At 39.3% G+C, this 18,118-nt stretch overlaps 1 protein-coding gene across 1 annotated transcript; it reads right to left on the bottom strand.

The window, feature by feature from the left end:
• Window positions 1–7,757: 7,757 nt before the first annotated feature.
• On the bottom strand, window positions 7,758–8,690 carry LOC126061067 (olfactory receptor 958-like). Its single transcript, XM_049857433.1, has one exon. It carries the CDS (start codon window positions 8,688–8,690, stop codon window positions 7,758–7,760), a length of 933 nt encoding a protein of 310 aa, XP_049713390.1.
• Window positions 8,691–18,118: the final 9,428 nt, after the last annotated feature.

The following is an 18,118-nucleotide window of genomic DNA, read 5'->3' as shown; positions in this document are numbered from 1 at the left end:
TGGTAATTATGATTTCTGTAGTGAACATATAATAAAACAAAATGGAAAAATAATATTCATTGGAGAAAAAAAGTGACAGGCAAGTATCAATATTAAAAACAACCAGGTTGTTTCAATACAAAATTCAGTTTCTCAATAGCAATTATGTCTGCGATGTTTCCGAAAACACGCAATCATCATTAAGGTTTTCGAGGTTAGGCTTCATTAACCAGGAAGTATCTTAAGAAAATATCATGAGTCAAGTAAGACAGCATCAGGCCAAACTCAAATAGATCTAATTCTCATATTCTTCCCACTCTCCTCCAGTGCATACAACCTGTCCAAAGACAAAGGGAAGATAAGAAGAAAGTGCTCTAGAGAAAAGTTGCTTACAGAGTGGAGACATGGCTGACACAGGCTGAGAGCCGTACCCCGCTTCCACCCCTTCATTGTCTCCTTTGCCCTTCGATGCTCTGGAACAGGAGGACCAATCTCTGAGGCCATAGCTGATTGCTCATCTTTGCTTCACTCAGTCACTCAGGCCAGAAAAATGTAGACCCAGCAGTGCTCCTGGCCCCTGAGTGAAGGAGCAGCAATCGACTCCTCAAGAGAGAATAAGAGTCTTTACTGTTCATTTGGAACCCTGTCCCCTAGGGACCCTGACTGGAAAGCCTGCAGAACAGTGGGACCAATTAGCGTGGAGACTTTCCTTTCTTCCCCCCTTCCTTTTTTTTCCCCATAGCCTCTACCACATTACTTCTTGGAGTAAAATATAATTAATGGCACTGCATTTAGTGTATTCAGGTTTTTTTTCTTCCAATTTTATTTGTTTTACTGTTGTTAAGAATATGCAGCCCTGGTGGACCAGTGACTAAGAGCTTGGCTGCTAAGCAAAAGATTGGAAGCTTGAATCTAGCAGCCACTCCTTGGAAACCCTGTGGGGCAGTTTTACTCTGTCTCATGTGGTCACTATGAGTCAGAATCAACTCAATGGCAACTGGTGGCTTTTTTTTTGGTTGAGAGTATACACAGGAAAACACACTCCAATTCGTCAGGTTCTACATGTAAAATCTCATGACCTTGATTACGTTCTTCGAGTTTTGCTACCATTCCCACCCTCCTTTTCTGAGTTCTTCCTCTCTCATCAACATAAACACACTGCCCCCTAAGATTCCCATCTAATATTTTGAGTTGCTGCTATCAGTTTGATCATGTAAATGCTCAAGGCAGAGCTTTTTTTTTTTACAAGTTCACCTAAACTACCGTTGAGTTTTAAGTTTGGTTTTACATAAACAGCTACTCTTTTGTCATGGTTGTAAATGTATGTATCACACAACTTTTGTCAATTCAACTTTTTAAAGGTGTACAACTTATTTACAGCAATTACATTAATTGGCTATGCAACCCTACCCTTGAAGAATGCAATTTTCCATTCCTGTAAACCAATAGGTTTTTTTTTGTGTGTGTGTAAAGCAATAGTACTCTATAAGCAGTAACACTCCATTTGTCCTTCACTCCCACTCCTGGTAACCACTAATGTATAGAGATCAAAGTTTATACTCTTTCGTCTCCATGCATTTTCCTGTTCTTGTCTTTATATAAGTGAGGTCATGAAATATTTGTTCTTTTGTGATTGATTTATTTCATTCACCATATTGTCTTCAAGCTCCACCCAGGTTGTAGCATGTACCAAAACTTCATTTCTCCTACTGACTGAGTAGTATTCCATTGTATGTATGTACCACGTTTTGTTTATCCATTCATCTGTTCATAGGCAATTAGGTTGTTTCCACCTTTTGGCTACTGTGAACAATGCTGCAATGAACACTGTGTACAAGCAGAGTCTCTGCTTCCTAGTATTTTGGATATAACCTAGAAGTGGAATTGCTGGATCATATGGTAGTTTTATTTATTTATTTTATTTATTTATTTTTTTTTTGAGGAACTGCCATACTATTTTCCACAGTGGCTATGCCATTTTGCATCCCCACCAGCAATGGATAAAATTCTCAATTTCCCCGTATCCTCACCAGAATTGGTATTTGCTTTTTTTTTTCTTTTTTCTTAGCCATCCTAGTACAAGTGTAATGGTATCGCATTGAGATTTTGATTGCATCTCTCTGATGGCTAATGATATGAACATCTTTTCATGCGTTTGGTGGCCATTTGAATGTCCTTTCTGGTGAAATGTCTATTCAAGTACTTTCCTCACTTTATGATTGAGTTGTTTGCCCTTTTCTAGTTAAGTTATCAAAGTTTTATATATATTTTGGTTATTAGATTCTTGCTGGATATATAGTTTCCAAAGATATTCTTCGCGTTATTAGCTTCTCTTTTCATTTTGGGGGGAAAGTCTTTCGAAGAACAAAAGTTTTTAATTTTTATGAGGTCCAGTTTATTTATTTTGTATTTTGCTCTTAGTGCTTTTGTTGTTATATTAGATAATCCACTGTTTAAAGCTAGGCCTGACAGCGATACCCCTGCTTGTTCCTCCAAGAATCGTATGGTTTTAGTTTTCACATGTAAGTCCTTAATCCATTTTGAATCGGGTATTGTGTATTGCATGACACAAGGATCCTGTTTCACTTTTCTGTATGTGGAAGTCTAATTTTCACAGTACCGCTTATTGAAGACACTCTTCTTTCCCCATCAAATGGACTTAGCACCCTTGTCAAAAATCAGTCAGACCCTCAATTGTTCATATGCAGGTTCAAGGGGAAGCTGAAGAATATTAGGCAAAGTCCACGAGAGCCAAAATACAACCTTAAGTATCTCCTGCCTGAATTTAGAGACCACCTCAAAAATAGATTTGATGCATTGAACACTAATGACAGAAGATCAGACGAGTTGTGGAATAACACCAATGGCCCACTACCCATGCTTCATACACAAAGAAAGCAAGAGGTCAATAAAAAAACAGAAAAGAAAGAAAAGACCAAAATAGGTGCCAGAAAAGGATGTCTAAAACTTGCTCTTGAACATAGAGTAGCTAAAGAGAAAGGAGGAAATGAAGTAAAAGAGCTGAACAGAAGATTTCAAACAGTGGCCCAAGGAAAAAAAAAAAGTAAAGTATTATAATGAAATGTGCAAAGACCTGGAGTTAGAAAACCAAAAGGGTAGACATTGGGATTTCTCAAGCTGAAAGAACTTAGGAAAAATTCAAGTCTTGAGATGCAACATTGAAGAATTCTACAGAGAAAATATTAAATGATGAGGGAAGCATCAAAAGAAGATGGAAGAAATACACAGCGTCACTGTACCAAAAAGAACTGTTCAGTGTTCAACCATTTCAGAAGGTAGCGTATGATCAAGACCACTGGTACTGAAGGAAGAAGCCTGAGTTGCACTAAAGACATTGGTGAAAAGCAAGCCTCCAGGAATTGACAGAATACCATTTGAGATGTTTCAATAAGCAGAAGCAGTGCTGAAAGTGCTCACTCATCTCTCCCAAGATATTTTTAGGATGGCTGCCCGGCAAGCCACCTAGAAGAGGTTCATATTTGTGCCCATTCCAAAGAAAGATGATTCAACAGAATGTGGAAATTATCGAATAATATCATTAATATCACACACAAATAAAATTTTGGTGAAGATTATCCAAAAGCACTTGTAACAGTACATGGACAAGGAACTGCCAGAAATTCCAGCCAGATTCAGAAAAGAATGTGTAATGAGGAATATCATTGCAGATATCAGATGGATATTGACTAAAAGAAGAAAATATCAGAAAGATGTTTATCTGTTTTTTACTGACTGTTCAAAGACATTCGACTGTGTGGATCATAACAAATTATGGATAACATTGCAAAGAACAGGAGTTCCAGAACACTTTATTGTGCTCTTGAGGGACCTGTACATGGATCAAGAGGCAGTTGTTCAAAGAGAACAAGAGGATATTGTGTGATTTAAAGTCAAGAAAGGTGTGCATCAGGGTCGTATCCTTCACCATACTTATTCAATCTGTATGCTTAGCAAATAATCCAAGAACCTGGACTCTATGAAGAAAAATGGGGCATCAGGATTGGAGAAAGACTCATTAACAACCTGTGTTATGCAGATGACACAACCTTGCTTGCTGAAAGTGAAGAGGAATTGAGGTACTTACTGATGAAGATCAAAGATCACAGCCTTCCGTATGGATTACACCTCAACATAAAGAAAACAAAAGTCCTCACAACTGGACCCATAAGCAACATCACGATAAATGCAGAAAAGATTGAAGTTGTGAAAGATTTCATTTTACTTGGGTCCACAATCAATGCCCATGGAAGCAGCAGTCAAGGAATTGAACAACTTTTTTATTGCACTGGGCAGATCTGCTGCAAAAGGCCTCTTTAGAGGTATTAAAAAGCAAAGAGATCACTTTAAGAACTAAGGTGCACCTGATCCAAGCAATGATGGTGTCGTTCGCCTCATATGCATGCAAAAGCTGGACAATGAATAAGAAAGACCGAAGAAGAATTGATACCTTTGAATTATGGTGTTGACAAAGAATATTGAATATACCACAGACTTCCAAAATGAAAAAAAAAAATTGTCTTGGAACAAGTACAGCCTGAATGCTCATTAGAAGCAAGGATGGGGAGACTTTGTCTCAAGTACTTCAGACATGTTATCAGGAGGGACCAGTCCCTGTAGAAGGACATCATACTTGATAAAGTAGAAGGTCAGCTAAAAAGAGGAAGACACTCAAGGAGACAGATTGACACAGTGGCTGTAACAGTGGGCTCGAGCCTAACAATTGTGAGAATGGCTCAGAACTGGGCAGTGTTTTGTTCTGTTGTGTAGAGACCCTATGTGTCAGAATCGATTGGATGGCACATAACAACAACAATTAATAGATGTGTGAGTTATTTCTGGACTGTCAATTCTATTCCACTGTTCTATGTTTCTATTGTTATACCAGTACCAGGCTGTTATCATAACTGTAGCTCTATATTATGTTTCAAAATCAGGAAGTATGAGCCCTCCTATTTTGTTCTACTCTTTCAGCATTGTTTTAGATATTCAGTGTCTCTCGCTTTTCCATAGGAGCCATGGTGACTCAGTGGTTGAGAGCTAATGCTGCTAACCAAAAAGTTGGAAGTTCAAATCCACCAGCTGCTCCTTGGAAACCCTATGGGGCAGTTCTACACTGTCCTATAGGGTCACTATGTGTCGGAATTGACTTGATGCCAATGGGTTTTTGGTTTTTTTTTCTGCCTTTCTGTATAAAGTTGAGGATTGGTTTTTCTATTTCTGTAAAGAAGGCTGTTGGAATTTTGATTGGAATTACATTGTATCTATTTTTTTTATAGATCACTTTGGGTGGTATTGAGATCTCAACAATATTAAGTCTTCCAATTCATGAACATGAAACATCTTTCCACTTATTTGTCTTCTTTAATCTCCTTCTGCAGTGTGTTATAATATTCATTGTATAAGTCCTTCAAGTACCTGGATAATTTTATTCCTGGGTATTTTATTCTCTTAGATATTATTGCAAATAGAATTGTTTCCCTTTCAGATCTCTCATTGCTAGTGCTTGTTAACCTTGTATCCTGCAACTTCGCTAAATTCCTCTTAGCTCTACAAGTTTTCTTGTGGACTCTTTGGGATTTTCTATGTGTAGAATTACATCACCTATAATAGAGATATTTTTACTTCTTCTTTTCCAATCAGGATACATTTTGTTTCTTTTGCTTGTCTTATTGCTCTGGCTAGGACTTTAAATACAATATTGAGTAGAAGTGGTGAGAGTGGGCATCCTTGTCTCATTCCCAGTTTCAAGGGGAAAGCTCTCAGTCTTTCTCCATTAAGTATATTGTTGGCTGTTAGCTTTTCGTATATGCCCTGAATCATATTGAGGAATTTCGTTTCTATTCCCAGCTTCTTTAGGGTTTTCAAGAAAGGTTGTTGGATTTTATCAAATGCTTTTCTGCATCTATAGAAATGATCATGTGGTTCTATGTTCTATTGATGTGGTGTATTACATTGTTTGTTTTCTAATTTGAATCTTTCCTGCATTTCTGCAATAAATTCCACTTGGTCATGGGGTATTACTCATTTAATGTGGTGTTGGGTTCTGTTCACTAGTATTTTGTTAAGGATTTTTGCATTTATGCTCATAAGAGATACTGGCCTGCAGTTTTCATTTTTTGTATGGTGTCTTTCTCTGATTTTGCTATCTAGGTTATATTTGCTTCATAAAATGAATTAGGTAGTATTCTTTCCTTCTCTATATTTTGGAAGAGTTCAAACAGTATAGTTGTCAATTCCTCTCTAAATGTTTGGTAGAATTCCCCGTCAAACCATGTAGACCAGGACGTTTGTTTTATTGGCCACCAGGCCCCACTCTCCCATTGAGTGTGGGCTGAATTTAGTGACTAACTTCTAGCAAATAGAAAATAGAAGTAGTATGATGTGTGATTTTAGAGACAAAAACAATCTTAAAGGTTCCATGACTTCTTGCTTAGTCTCTCTCTTGGATCATTCACTCTGGAGGAAGTCAACTACCAGGTTGTGAGGACATATAAGTAGCTATGTGGACATTTTGGGGCCTGGTGGTACAGTGGTTAAGAGCTTGGCTACTAACCAAAAGGTCAGCAGTTCAAATCCACCAGCCACTCCTTGGAAACCCTTTGGGATAGTTCTACTCTGTCCTATAGGGTCGTTATGAGTCAGAATCGACTCAATGGGCAATAAGTTTAGTTTTTAGTTTTTGTTTTTGTTTTTTTGGTGGTGGACATTTTGGTTTGGTTTTCGGTTTGGTGAACATTTAGGTAGTTATGAGGAACTAAGGCCTCCTACCAACAGCCATGTGAGGAGACCGTCTTAAAATCAGACACTCTAGGCCTAGTCATGCCTTCAGATGAGTGTAGCCCTGGCCAACAGCTTCACTCATGAGAAATCCCAAGCCAGGACTGCACAGCTAAGCTACTTTCAGATCTCTGATTCTCAGATGCCGTGTGAGACAATAAATGATCTTGTGTTAAGCTGCTAAAATTTAGCATAATTTGTTATGCCACAATAGATAGCTAATACAATGCCATAGCCAGTGCAGGGAATCCAAGAACTTTGGAATTAGGGGAATAAGGTTCAAAATGGATATTCTTTGCAAATTTATAGAAATCCCTTCTCCCATCTTATAGGAATAGATAACTGACCAGCTTGTCACTTAAAACATAATGAATAAAGTCCAACTCCAAACTTCTCTGATGGTCAAAGGAATAAAGCTCCAAGTGGAATTATTTTGAAATGGGAACATATGGTTAAAACCAAGTTATAAACCAAGTTTAAACTTAAATTTACCAAACTGTACAATCCTATTGCTAGAGTTTATATCTTGTTAATTTCTTACTTAGATTCACTGAATGACCAGAGAGAGATTAATAGCATATAGCATAAATTTAGAAAGGAATGAAGGAAGGAGGGGAGGGAGAGAGGAAGGAAGGAAAGGAGAGAGAGAGGGAGGGAGAGAGGGGAAGGATGCAGGAAAACTTGCAGTTTAATAGCAATCAATGAAAACGATGTTGGAACAAGTACAGACTGTGTGAAGCAGAAAATATATACTATTTTGGCATATCAAAAAAAACAAAAAGGCTGGGCTTATCTGAAAAGTCTTCTTGAGCCAGTGGCTCAGTCCACTCGTTCCCTTCCATGTGATCTTGCTAAGACTCCAAAGAAATGCCTCCTACTGACTTTGCTTAGCTTGGTATTTGGCAACAATTCTGCTGTAAGAGTAGCTGGTCTGTAGCAGCTTCCCAAATAACTTCAAAGAGAAGAATTGTCCCTACACCTCACACCCTAGAAATGTGGGACACTTGAGTTAACACTTTCCTCAGAGCCATCTTCACGTCCTTGTTTGTTAAGGTGTAAATCAAAGGGTTAAGGGAAGGAGTGACGATATTATTTAACACCTGAATGACGGAATCCAGCCCAGGGCTGGACACAGGGCTGAGATAGATGAGCATCACAGGACCATAGAATAAGAGGATGGAAATCAGGTGGGCATTGCAGGTAGAGAAGGCTCGACGCCTGCCTTCTGATGAGCTGATTTTCAATATGGAAAGGACGATGGGACTATAGGAAGTGAGGATAAGGAAAAAACATGTCAGAGTCACAACATCCACATTAGTAAAACTCACTGTCTGAGCCAAGGAGGTGTCAGCACAGGCCAGGGGCAGCACCACTGGGATATCACAGAAGAAATTGTCTAGCTCATTGGGGCCACAGTAGGGTAACTTAAAGATGAGGAAGGTGAGGACACTTGCATGTAGACAACCCCCCAACCAGGTGCCCAGTGTCAGGCCAGTACACACCCTGTGGCTCATGGTTACAGTATACCTCAAGGGGTGACAAATGGCTACAAAGTGGTCATAGGCCATCACGGTGTACAGGAAACACTCGGTGCCACCCAGCACATGGTAAAAGAAGAGCTGGGATACACAGCCCTGGTAGGAGATGATGCAACTGTGCCCCATTAGGCAGAGCATCATTTTGGGGGAACTTATTGAAGGGAAAAATATGTCAAACACTGAGAGGTTTCCCAGGAAGAAGTACATGGGGGTGTGGAGGTTAGAGGAAGCCAGAATGGTGAGGAAGACGAGCAGGTTCCCCAGTAAGGTGAAGAGGTAGAAGCCCAAAAACAGGACAAAGAGCATGTTCTCCAGCCCTTCGGTATTAGGAATTCCCAGCAAGATGAACTCTGCCACGAAAGTGCAATTTCTCATGTTTCTGCTGTCAGGCAGCCCTGGAGAAGCAAAGCAACCATCATGATGTGGGACCACAGGTAACCGAGACAGTATCTTCCAAACAAAATGCTTTATCCAAGGCAGCTGCTGCAAGCAAAGAAAGGCCAGAAGCAGAAAACGAGACCAGCAATAAATCTGGTCCCACCACCAAGCAGTGGGTCACATTTGGCCTCAGTGTCTTCATCTGTCAGATGGCAGAAAAATTTATCTTTACAGCTGGCAAAAATCTTGTAGTCATCAACTCTTCTTACCAGTTGTATACAGTTTATTTTCTGGTTTATTACACAAACTGACATACTTCAGAAGCACCTTCTCCATGGAATATGTGTCATCATGGTGACAGACCCATTTTTTTTTAAGTCATAATTAATTTGTAGGTAAGCCTAGTATCTAAGTATATGCATAAAAATTCTGAACCTAAATAGAAATGGTGTACACTTACCTATTTTTTTAAATATTTAACAGTATTTTTCCATCCTTCAGAGGAAAGTCGACAATTTATATTTATGACCTACACACTCACACACATACAGGCAGAAGTTGGATTGAGCCTAAAATACAGCATTGCATGGATAAGAGAAATAACTACTGCATCACACTAGAACTCTGTCTCTCCTCAGTTGGGTTTTCTTTCTATACTGCAGACCTTATAAATGCAAGTTTCAATAACGGCAATATTATTTCATTTTTAATCAGTGCTAGGCCTCCCAGAGAAACCAAAAGAAAACCTGAATTGTATTTCCTGAAGCCCCAATTTCTCCTTCTGTTCTTTTGCAACCTATTTTATGTTAGCTCTCCAAGTGCAGCCACTGGAATATAACTGATTTCCCTCTGCCTGTGATTAATATTCATCCATGGGCAATAATCTAATAAATTTCTTCAAAATAATTCACAAATTGCTGATCTGTTACTCTTTCCTGCATTGTTTCCATTTTAACAGGGATAAAGTTTTATGCAAGGAGAAAAAGCTCACTAAGAAGAATTTCAGGCAAGAATGAAGAGGTAGAAGGGGTATTTTGGAAAGAGGAGCTTTTCATACCATTCTTAAAATTCAGCTATGTAACCAGGCCCTGTGTGAAGCTGGTCCTGCTCAAAATGTTTTGAACAGATTGAGATCCTGAGAAAGATATAAACAGGACGACAAAGGGACCATTTTTTAGCCCAAAATGCAATTTAAACATTGAGCTTGGGCCATAAAAATCAATTTAATCTCACAGACATTCATTCACTACCTACCATGAGCCTGACACTTAGCTACCTGCTAGGAATACAAAGATGAATAAATCAAAATACTAAACCTTGAAGGGCTCAGCCAGATTATGCAAAACTGGTTTCTAACACTGATTCTATCATTTTCTAGCTCTGGGGCCTTGGACAACTTACTTAATCTCTTTAAATTTCATATCCTTCAGAAGAAAAATGGGCGATAATATTATCTGACACATAGTGTCTTTGTGAGGATTAAGTAAGACAATGAAATGAAATTTTTGATCAGTGCTTGACAGTAAATGTTCAACAAAGTTAACCAACTAAACCTCATGTATATAAGACTGGGGTAAGGGCAATGACGTAGTAATAACAAGAACATTGCAGGTGTAATGAGGATGTCATTAGATATGTGCTTTGAAGGGTGCGTAGGATTTTAAAAGGCAGAGAAGATACACAGATTAGGAGAGTGTTATTTTCACCAGACCCATGATACTGTGTTATGTAAGTACCCTGGCAGAAATAAAAGATTGCTTTGTAGGCTAGAAGTGCTTAAACTCCCTTTAATGTAAACCTTTCCATTTTTAGCTCAGTATCCAGATTCATGCTGCTAAATGGCACCATTGTCCACTCCAAACTTGTCTTAGGCAAAGGTATAAATATGACAAATTATCTTATAAATACTTTCAAATCCCTTCTCACTCCTCCTCTGCAATGATGATTCAATGTCTTGTCTCCATTCAAACCTATTCTCAAAAAAGAATCTGATATCAGTCTAAGGAAAAATTCTAGGAACAAACATTGCCTAATTATGAAGAGTCATTTGGGAAAGTATTGCATTCCCTCCACAGAAGATTTTCCAGCACATCCCATCAGCTCATCTCTTAGTAAACCAGTAGAAAGAATTATTCTCCTGCTAAGGAGGGTAAACTAGATGTTTTGTTCCAACTCTATATTTTAAAATTCCATATTATTACCTTTTTATAAATTATATGACACTGACAAAAACCAAAAATCAAACCCGTTGCCGTCAAGTCAATTTTGACTCATAGTGACCCTATGGGACAAGGCAGAACCACTCCATAGGGTTTCCAAGGAGCAGCTGATGGATTTGAACTGCCAGACTTTTGGTTAGCAGCCAAGCTCTTAACCGCTTTGCCACCAGTGACACTGATACCAAACAAACAAACAAACCTGTTGCAGTCGGGTCGATTCCAACTCTTAGAGACCGTATAGGACAGAGTAGATCTGCCACACAGGGTTTACAAGAAGCAGCTGGTATAGTTGCATATTAATTCTGAATCTTTAGTTTCAGAATGAAAATATATATACTCAATAAAGGAAGTTCTCATATTGATAAGAAGAGTAGTTTTTTGTTTTTTTAAGAGGAGTAGATTTTAAGAGTGGGATAAGGCCTACTTTTTACACTAATCATAAAATCCAAACCAAACCCAGTGCTGTCAACTCCATTTCAACTCAAAGCGACCCTATAGGACAGAGTAGAACTGCCCCATAGAGATTCCAAGGAGTGCCTGGCAGATTTGAACTGCCGACCCTTTGGTTAGCAGCCGTAACTCTTAACCACTACGCCACCGGGGTTTCCAATCATAGAATTCATAATAAAAAAAATCTCTCCCCTTCAATATCACTCACCTTGCCCCTACAAGTCCTTGAACTTACACACACACACACACACACACACACACACACACGCTTATCCCCAAGAAGTGTTCATTTCTTCCTCAGTGCTGAATTAATAATGGATTGCTGAACTTAGAGACATATAAGAATTATCCTAAGTTCCCTGATTCTCCTTCAGCTGGTTGAGTAAGGGGAAGGATAAAGACCAAAGGAGAGTAATAGAAAGAGAAAGAGGGGAAGAAAACGAAAGAGTGATATGAGCAGAACAGAGATAAAAAGCAGCAGGTAAAGCTTGAGGCACATACCAGCTGATGGAAAATGCATATCACATGCGTAGAGAGATTTTATAAAGTTTCTAGGCAAGAGGAATGTGTTCCTTAAGCCAAGACTTATTTTGTGTCAAATGTCATGGCATAGAGTGAAGGTTTTGCACCTTTTCCTCTTGAATCCAAGATATATGTATTACACACTCAGCTCTGCTGTGTGGTCTGGTCTTGAAATTTCAGGTTTGCAATGTTTTCCAAACTGAAGAGTATTAATGGGCCGGATTTCTTTTGAGATAGCATCCCCAGTGACCCAGTCCTCAGACTCAAGAAGCCTGATGACAAAGGAATTAATTAATAGAGGCCTGACTTGTTTTCCTCCAACCCCTTGTCAGTCCCCTACATCATTATTTCATACTATATGGCATATTCATTATAAAAGTAGAGTAACGACCTTATAGACTATTTTTTAAGAATTTTAAAAAGCAAGAGAAAATATATTTCCTCTACCTTAACATTTTCAGTGTTACCGTTTTGGTGTTCTTCCCAATCATTCCACCACATGATTATGGTATATTTTTAACTAGTTACAATCTTTTTGCATCTTTCCCTTTTAATTTAATTTACAATTTTAAGAAAATTTTTGCTCAGTTGCAAAACTATCATTTTTATGGTAGCTTTTGTCCCACAGAGTAGATACACCTACAAGTGAAGTTCATGTTCATTTTTCTGCATGTTTGATTTTGTTAAAAATTTTCTGTGTGTGTGTGCAGATAGATGGATAGACAGCTATAGGTTTAAACTCATTGCCATTCAGTAGATTCCGACTCAGTGATCCTATAGGACAGAAGTAGAGCTGCGCCCATAGAGTTTCCTTGGCTGAAATCTTTATGAGACCATATTGCCAGGTCTTTTCTTCCACAGACTGGCTGGTGGGTTTGAATCGCTGATTTTTTGGTTAGCAGCCCAGTGCTTAACCATTGTACCACCAGGACTCCTTTAAAAAATATATATTCTTGTTGTTTAGAATATACTCAGCAAAACATACAATTCATCAGTTTCTACATGTATAATTTAGTGACATTGATTACATTCTTCAAGTTGTGTGACCATTCTCACCCTTCTTCTCTGAGTTGTTACTCCCTCATTAACATAAACTTACTTTCCCCCTAAGGTTCCTACCTAATCTTTTCAGTTGCTGTTGTCAATTTGATCCTATACAAATAGTTCTTAAAAGAGCATAATGCTCTAGGCAAACATTTTTCTGCTAGTTAAGCTAAACTATTGTTCAGTTTAAAAAGACTTCAGGGAATATTTTTGATTTAAGGTTTAAAGATTATCTCAGGGAAACAGTTTTATTTCATATAGTTGTCCATATTTAAGACTTATTAACAATAAGTTAATAAATAAGGTTTAACAATAAGCCCACCTAACTTACCAACACTATAGCAAAAACCATGAATATTGTGGGTTAGAAGATTATTGTCAAATTACTTACTTTATGGTCAGCAGTGTTTGTGAGGGCCAATTTTACCAGCATTATGTATTAAAGTATTAAAAGGTTTTAAAGATTTTTTTCATAAGCAATTGACACCTATTTTTTTATATTCATTTTTTATCACTCCTAAGGTTTTTTTTTTTTTTTTTTTTAAGGAGCCCTAGTGGTGCAGTGGTTTAGCACTTGGCTGCTAACTGAAAGGTGGGCAGTTTGAACCCACTAGCTTATCCATGGGAGAAAAGACCTGGTAATCCGATCTCGTAAAGATTTCAGCATACGAAATCCAATCAGGGAGTTCTACTTTGTCTTATAGGGTCATTCTCAGTTAGAACCAACTCAGTGGCACACAACAACATCAAAAACAAGGCTAAGGCGGGGCCAAGATGGCGGACTAGGTGGACGCTGCCGCGGATCCCTCTTGCAACAAAGACTCGGAAAAACAAGGGAATCGATCACATACATAACAATCTACGAACTCTGAACAACAAGCACAGACTTAGAGACGGAAAACGAACAAATACGGGCAGACAGCAACCGTTTTCAGAACTAGGAGCCAGCGTACCAGGCAGGTGACCTTCGGAACCCGATCTGGGGTAGAGCCCAGGGAGGCAGACGGCACAGACGGGGGGCCCAGCCCCTCCCCCCCGAACCCATCCCGGGAAGAAGTCTAGCTCGTTGGCGCGGGCGGTGTAGTGGCGCAGCCGGAGGGAGAAGCACCCGGGAGGTAGTGACCGATATTGGAGCGGGGAGAACAGCGTCCAAGCTGGGGACCCGTCCCGCCGGGAGTTTGGCAGGAAGCGGGCGGGGCGCGAGGCGGGGGGTCACCTATATTTCCCTAAAGCGACCCCGGAGCAGGGCCCATACATTCGTGTGGGAGGATGCCCACCCAGTCCGCGCGTGCGGTGAGGCGAACCGGAGGGAGAAATCCCCAGAAGTGACTGGTCTCAGAGTGGGGAAAACAGCGTCCCAGACGGGGAGCCATTCCGCTGGGATTTGGGCGTGCGCGGGCAGGGCGTGAGCGCGGGGTCCAATTATATTCCCCTGAATTCACCCAGGGGGCGAGCCCACCTGGTCGTGCAGGTGATGCCCACCCAGATTGCGCTTGTGGCGTGGCGCATGGGAGGGAGAAACCCCCAGAAGTGACTGGTCTCGGACCGGGGAAAGCAGCTTCCCAGCCGGCGAGCCGTCCCGCTGGGATTTGGGCGCGCGTGGGCGGGGCACGAGCTCGGGGCCCAATTATATTCTCCTGAATAGACCCTGGGGGCGGGCCCACCCATTCATGTGGGAGATGCCCACCCAGTGCGCGCGAGCAGTGCCGCGCACAGGAGGGAGTAGTCCCCGGGAGGAAATGACTGGTCTCTGAGGAGGGAAAGCAGTGTCCTAGCCGGGAAGCCGTCCCGCCCGGATTTTGGCAGATGGGGGCGGACTGTGAACGCGGTGTTCAGCTCTATATTCTCTGGTGCTACACTCCCAGCTCTCTGATCCCTCCCCCACCCTCCCCAGGCGGCTCCATTAACATCCGAATACCTGGAGTCAGAGGGACAATTCAGATAGGGATCTGACGGCATTTTTTTTTTAGCTGATTACCTGGAAAATCTAGTTTCCAAGTGATGGCTTGGAGACAGCAGTCCATATCAAACCACATAAAGAAACAGACCATGACAGCTTCTCCAACCCCCCAAACAAAAGAATCAAAATCCTTCCCAAATGAAGATACAATCCTGGAATTATCAGATACAGAATATAAAAAACTAATTTACAGAATGCTTAAAGATATCACAAATGAAATTAGGATAAATGCAGAAAAAGCCAAGGAACACACTGATAAAACTGTTGAAGAACTCAAAAAGATTATTCAAGAACATAGTGGAAAAATTAATAAGTTGCAAGAATCCATAGAGAGACAGCATGTAGAAATCCAAAAGATTAACAATAAAATTACAGAATTTGACAACGCAATAGAAAGTCAGAGGAGCAGACTCGAGCAATTAGAATGTAGACTAGGACATCTGGAGGACCAGGGAGTCAACACCAACATAGCTGAAAAAAAATCAGATAAAAGAATTTAAAAAAATGAAGAAACCCTAAGAATCATGTGGGACTCTATCAAGAAGGATAACTTGAGAGTGATTGGAGTCCCAGAACAGGGAGGGGGGACAGAAAACACAGAGAAAATAGTTGAGGAACCCCTGACACAAAACTTCCCTGACATCATGAAAGACGAAAGGATATCTATCCAAGATGCTCATCAAACCCCATTTAAGATTGATCCAAAAAGAAAAACACCAAGACATATTATCATCAAACTTGCCAAAACCAAAGACAAACAGAAAATTTTAAAAGCAGCCAGGGAGAAAAGAAAGGTATCCTTCAAGGGAGAATCAATAAGTTCAGACTACTCAGCAGAAACCATGCAGGCAAGAAGGGAATGGGACGATGTATACAGAGCACTGAACGAGAAAAACTGCCAACCAAGGATTATATATCCAGCAAAACTCTCTCTGAAATATGAAGGAGAAATTAAGATATTTACAGATAAACACAAGTTTAGAGAATTTGCAAAAACTAAACCAAGACTGCAAGAAGTGCTAAAGGAGATTGTTTGGCCTGATGACCAATAATATCAGGTACCAGCACAATACAAGGTCACAAAACAGAACATCCTGATATCAACGCAACTCAAATAGGGAAAGCACAAAAGCAAACAAAGGAAGACTAATTCTAAAAAATAAATAAATAAACAAAATAATACACATAACAGGAAATCATGGAAATCAATAGATAAACGATCACAATAATCAAAAAGAGGGACAAAATATAGGAGGCATTGAACTGCCAGATGGAGAGGGATGGATACAAGGCGATATAGAAGGATACAAGTTAGGTTTTTACTTAGAGAAATAGGGGTAAATAATAAGGTAACCACAAAAAGGAATATCAATTCCATAACTCAAGAAAAAAGCCAAGAAAAACGTAACGACTCAACAAACACAAAGTTAAACATTATGAAAATGAGGATCTCACAAGCTACTAAGAAAAACGTCTCTGCACAAAAAAGCATGTGGAAAAATGAAATGGCCAACAACACACATGAAAAGGCATCAAAATGACAGCACTAAAAACTTATTTATCTATAATTACGCTGAATGTAAATGGACTAAATGCACCAATAAAGAGACAAAGAGTCACGGACTGGATAAAAAAACACGACCCATCTATATGCTGCCTACAAGAGACACACCTTAGACTTAGAGACACAAACAAACTAAAACTCAAAGGATGGAAAAAAATATATCAAGCAAACAATAAGCAAAAAGGAAGAGGAGTAGCAATATTAATCTCTGACAAAATAGACTTTAGACTTAAATCCGCCACAAAGGATAAAGAAGGACACTATATAATGATAAAAGGGACAATTGATCAGGAAGACATAACCATATTAAATATTTACGCACTCAATGACAGGGCTGCAAGATACATAAATCAAATTTTAACAGAATTGAAACGTGAGATAGACACCTCCACATTTATAGTAGGAGACTTCAACACACCACTTTCGGAGAAGGACAGGACATCCAGTAAGAAGCTCAATAGAGACATGGAAGATCTAATTACAACAATCAACCAACTTGACCTCATTGACTTATACAGAACTCTCCACCCAACTGCTGCAAAATATACTTTTTTTTCTAGTGCACACGGAACATTCTCTAGAATAGACCACATATTAGGTCATAAAACAAATCTTTGCAGAATCCAAAACATCGAAATATTACAAAGCATCTTCTCAGACCACAAGGCAATGAAGCTAGAAATCAATAACAGAAAAACTAGGGAAAAGAAATCAAATACTTGGAGAATGAACAATACCCTCCTGAAAAAAGACTGGATTAGAGAAGACATCAAGGAGGGAATAAGGAAATTCTTAGAAAGCAATGAGAATGAAAATACTTCCTATCAAAACCTCTGGGACACAGCAAAAGCAGTGCTCAGAGGCCAATTTATATCGATAAATGCACACATACAAAAAGAAGAAAGAACCAAAATCAGAGAACTGTCCCAACAACTTGAACAAATAGAAAGTGAGCAACAAAAGAACCCATCAGGCACCAGAAGAAAACAAATAATAAAAGTTAGAGCTGAACTAAATGAATTAGAGAACAGAAAAACAATTGAAAGAATTAACAAAGCCAAAAGCTGGTTCTTTGAAAAAATTAACAAAATTGATAAACCATTGGCTAGACTGACTAAAGAAAACCAGGAAAGGAAACAAATAACCCGAATAAGAAACAAGAAGGACCACATCACAACAGAGCCAAATGAAATTAAAAGAATCATTTCAGATTACTACGTAAAATTGTACTCTAACAAATTTGAAAACCTAGAAGAAATGGATAAATTCTTGGAACAATACTACCTACCTAAACTAACACATTCAGAAGTAGAACAACTAAGTAGACCCATAACAAAAAAAGAGATTGAAACGGTAATCAAAAAACTTCCAACAAAAAAAAGTCCTGGCCCAGACGGCTACACTGCAGAGTTCTACCAAACCTTTAGAGAAGACTTAACACCATTACTATCGAAGGTATTTCAAAGCATAGAAAAAGACGGAATACTACCCAACTCATTCTATGAAGCTACCATCTCCCTGATACCAAAACCAGGTAAAGACATTACAAAAAAAGAAAATTTTAGACCTGTATCCCTCATGAACATAGATGCAAAAATCCTCAACAAAATTCTAGCCAATAGAATCCAACAACACATCAAAAAAATAATTCACCCTGATCAAGTGG

The sequence above is a fragment of the Elephas maximus genome, chromosome 17, assembly GCF_024166365.1.
Source record: "Elephas maximus indicus isolate mEleMax1 chromosome 17, mEleMax1 primary haplotype, whole genome shotgun sequence".
In the NCBI taxonomy this organism is placed as follows: domain Eukaryota; kingdom Metazoa; phylum Chordata; class Mammalia; order Proboscidea; family Elephantidae; genus Elephas; species Elephas maximus.
Note: the sequence above shows the minus strand (reverse complement) of the source record. Positions and strands in the feature narration are given on the sequence as shown.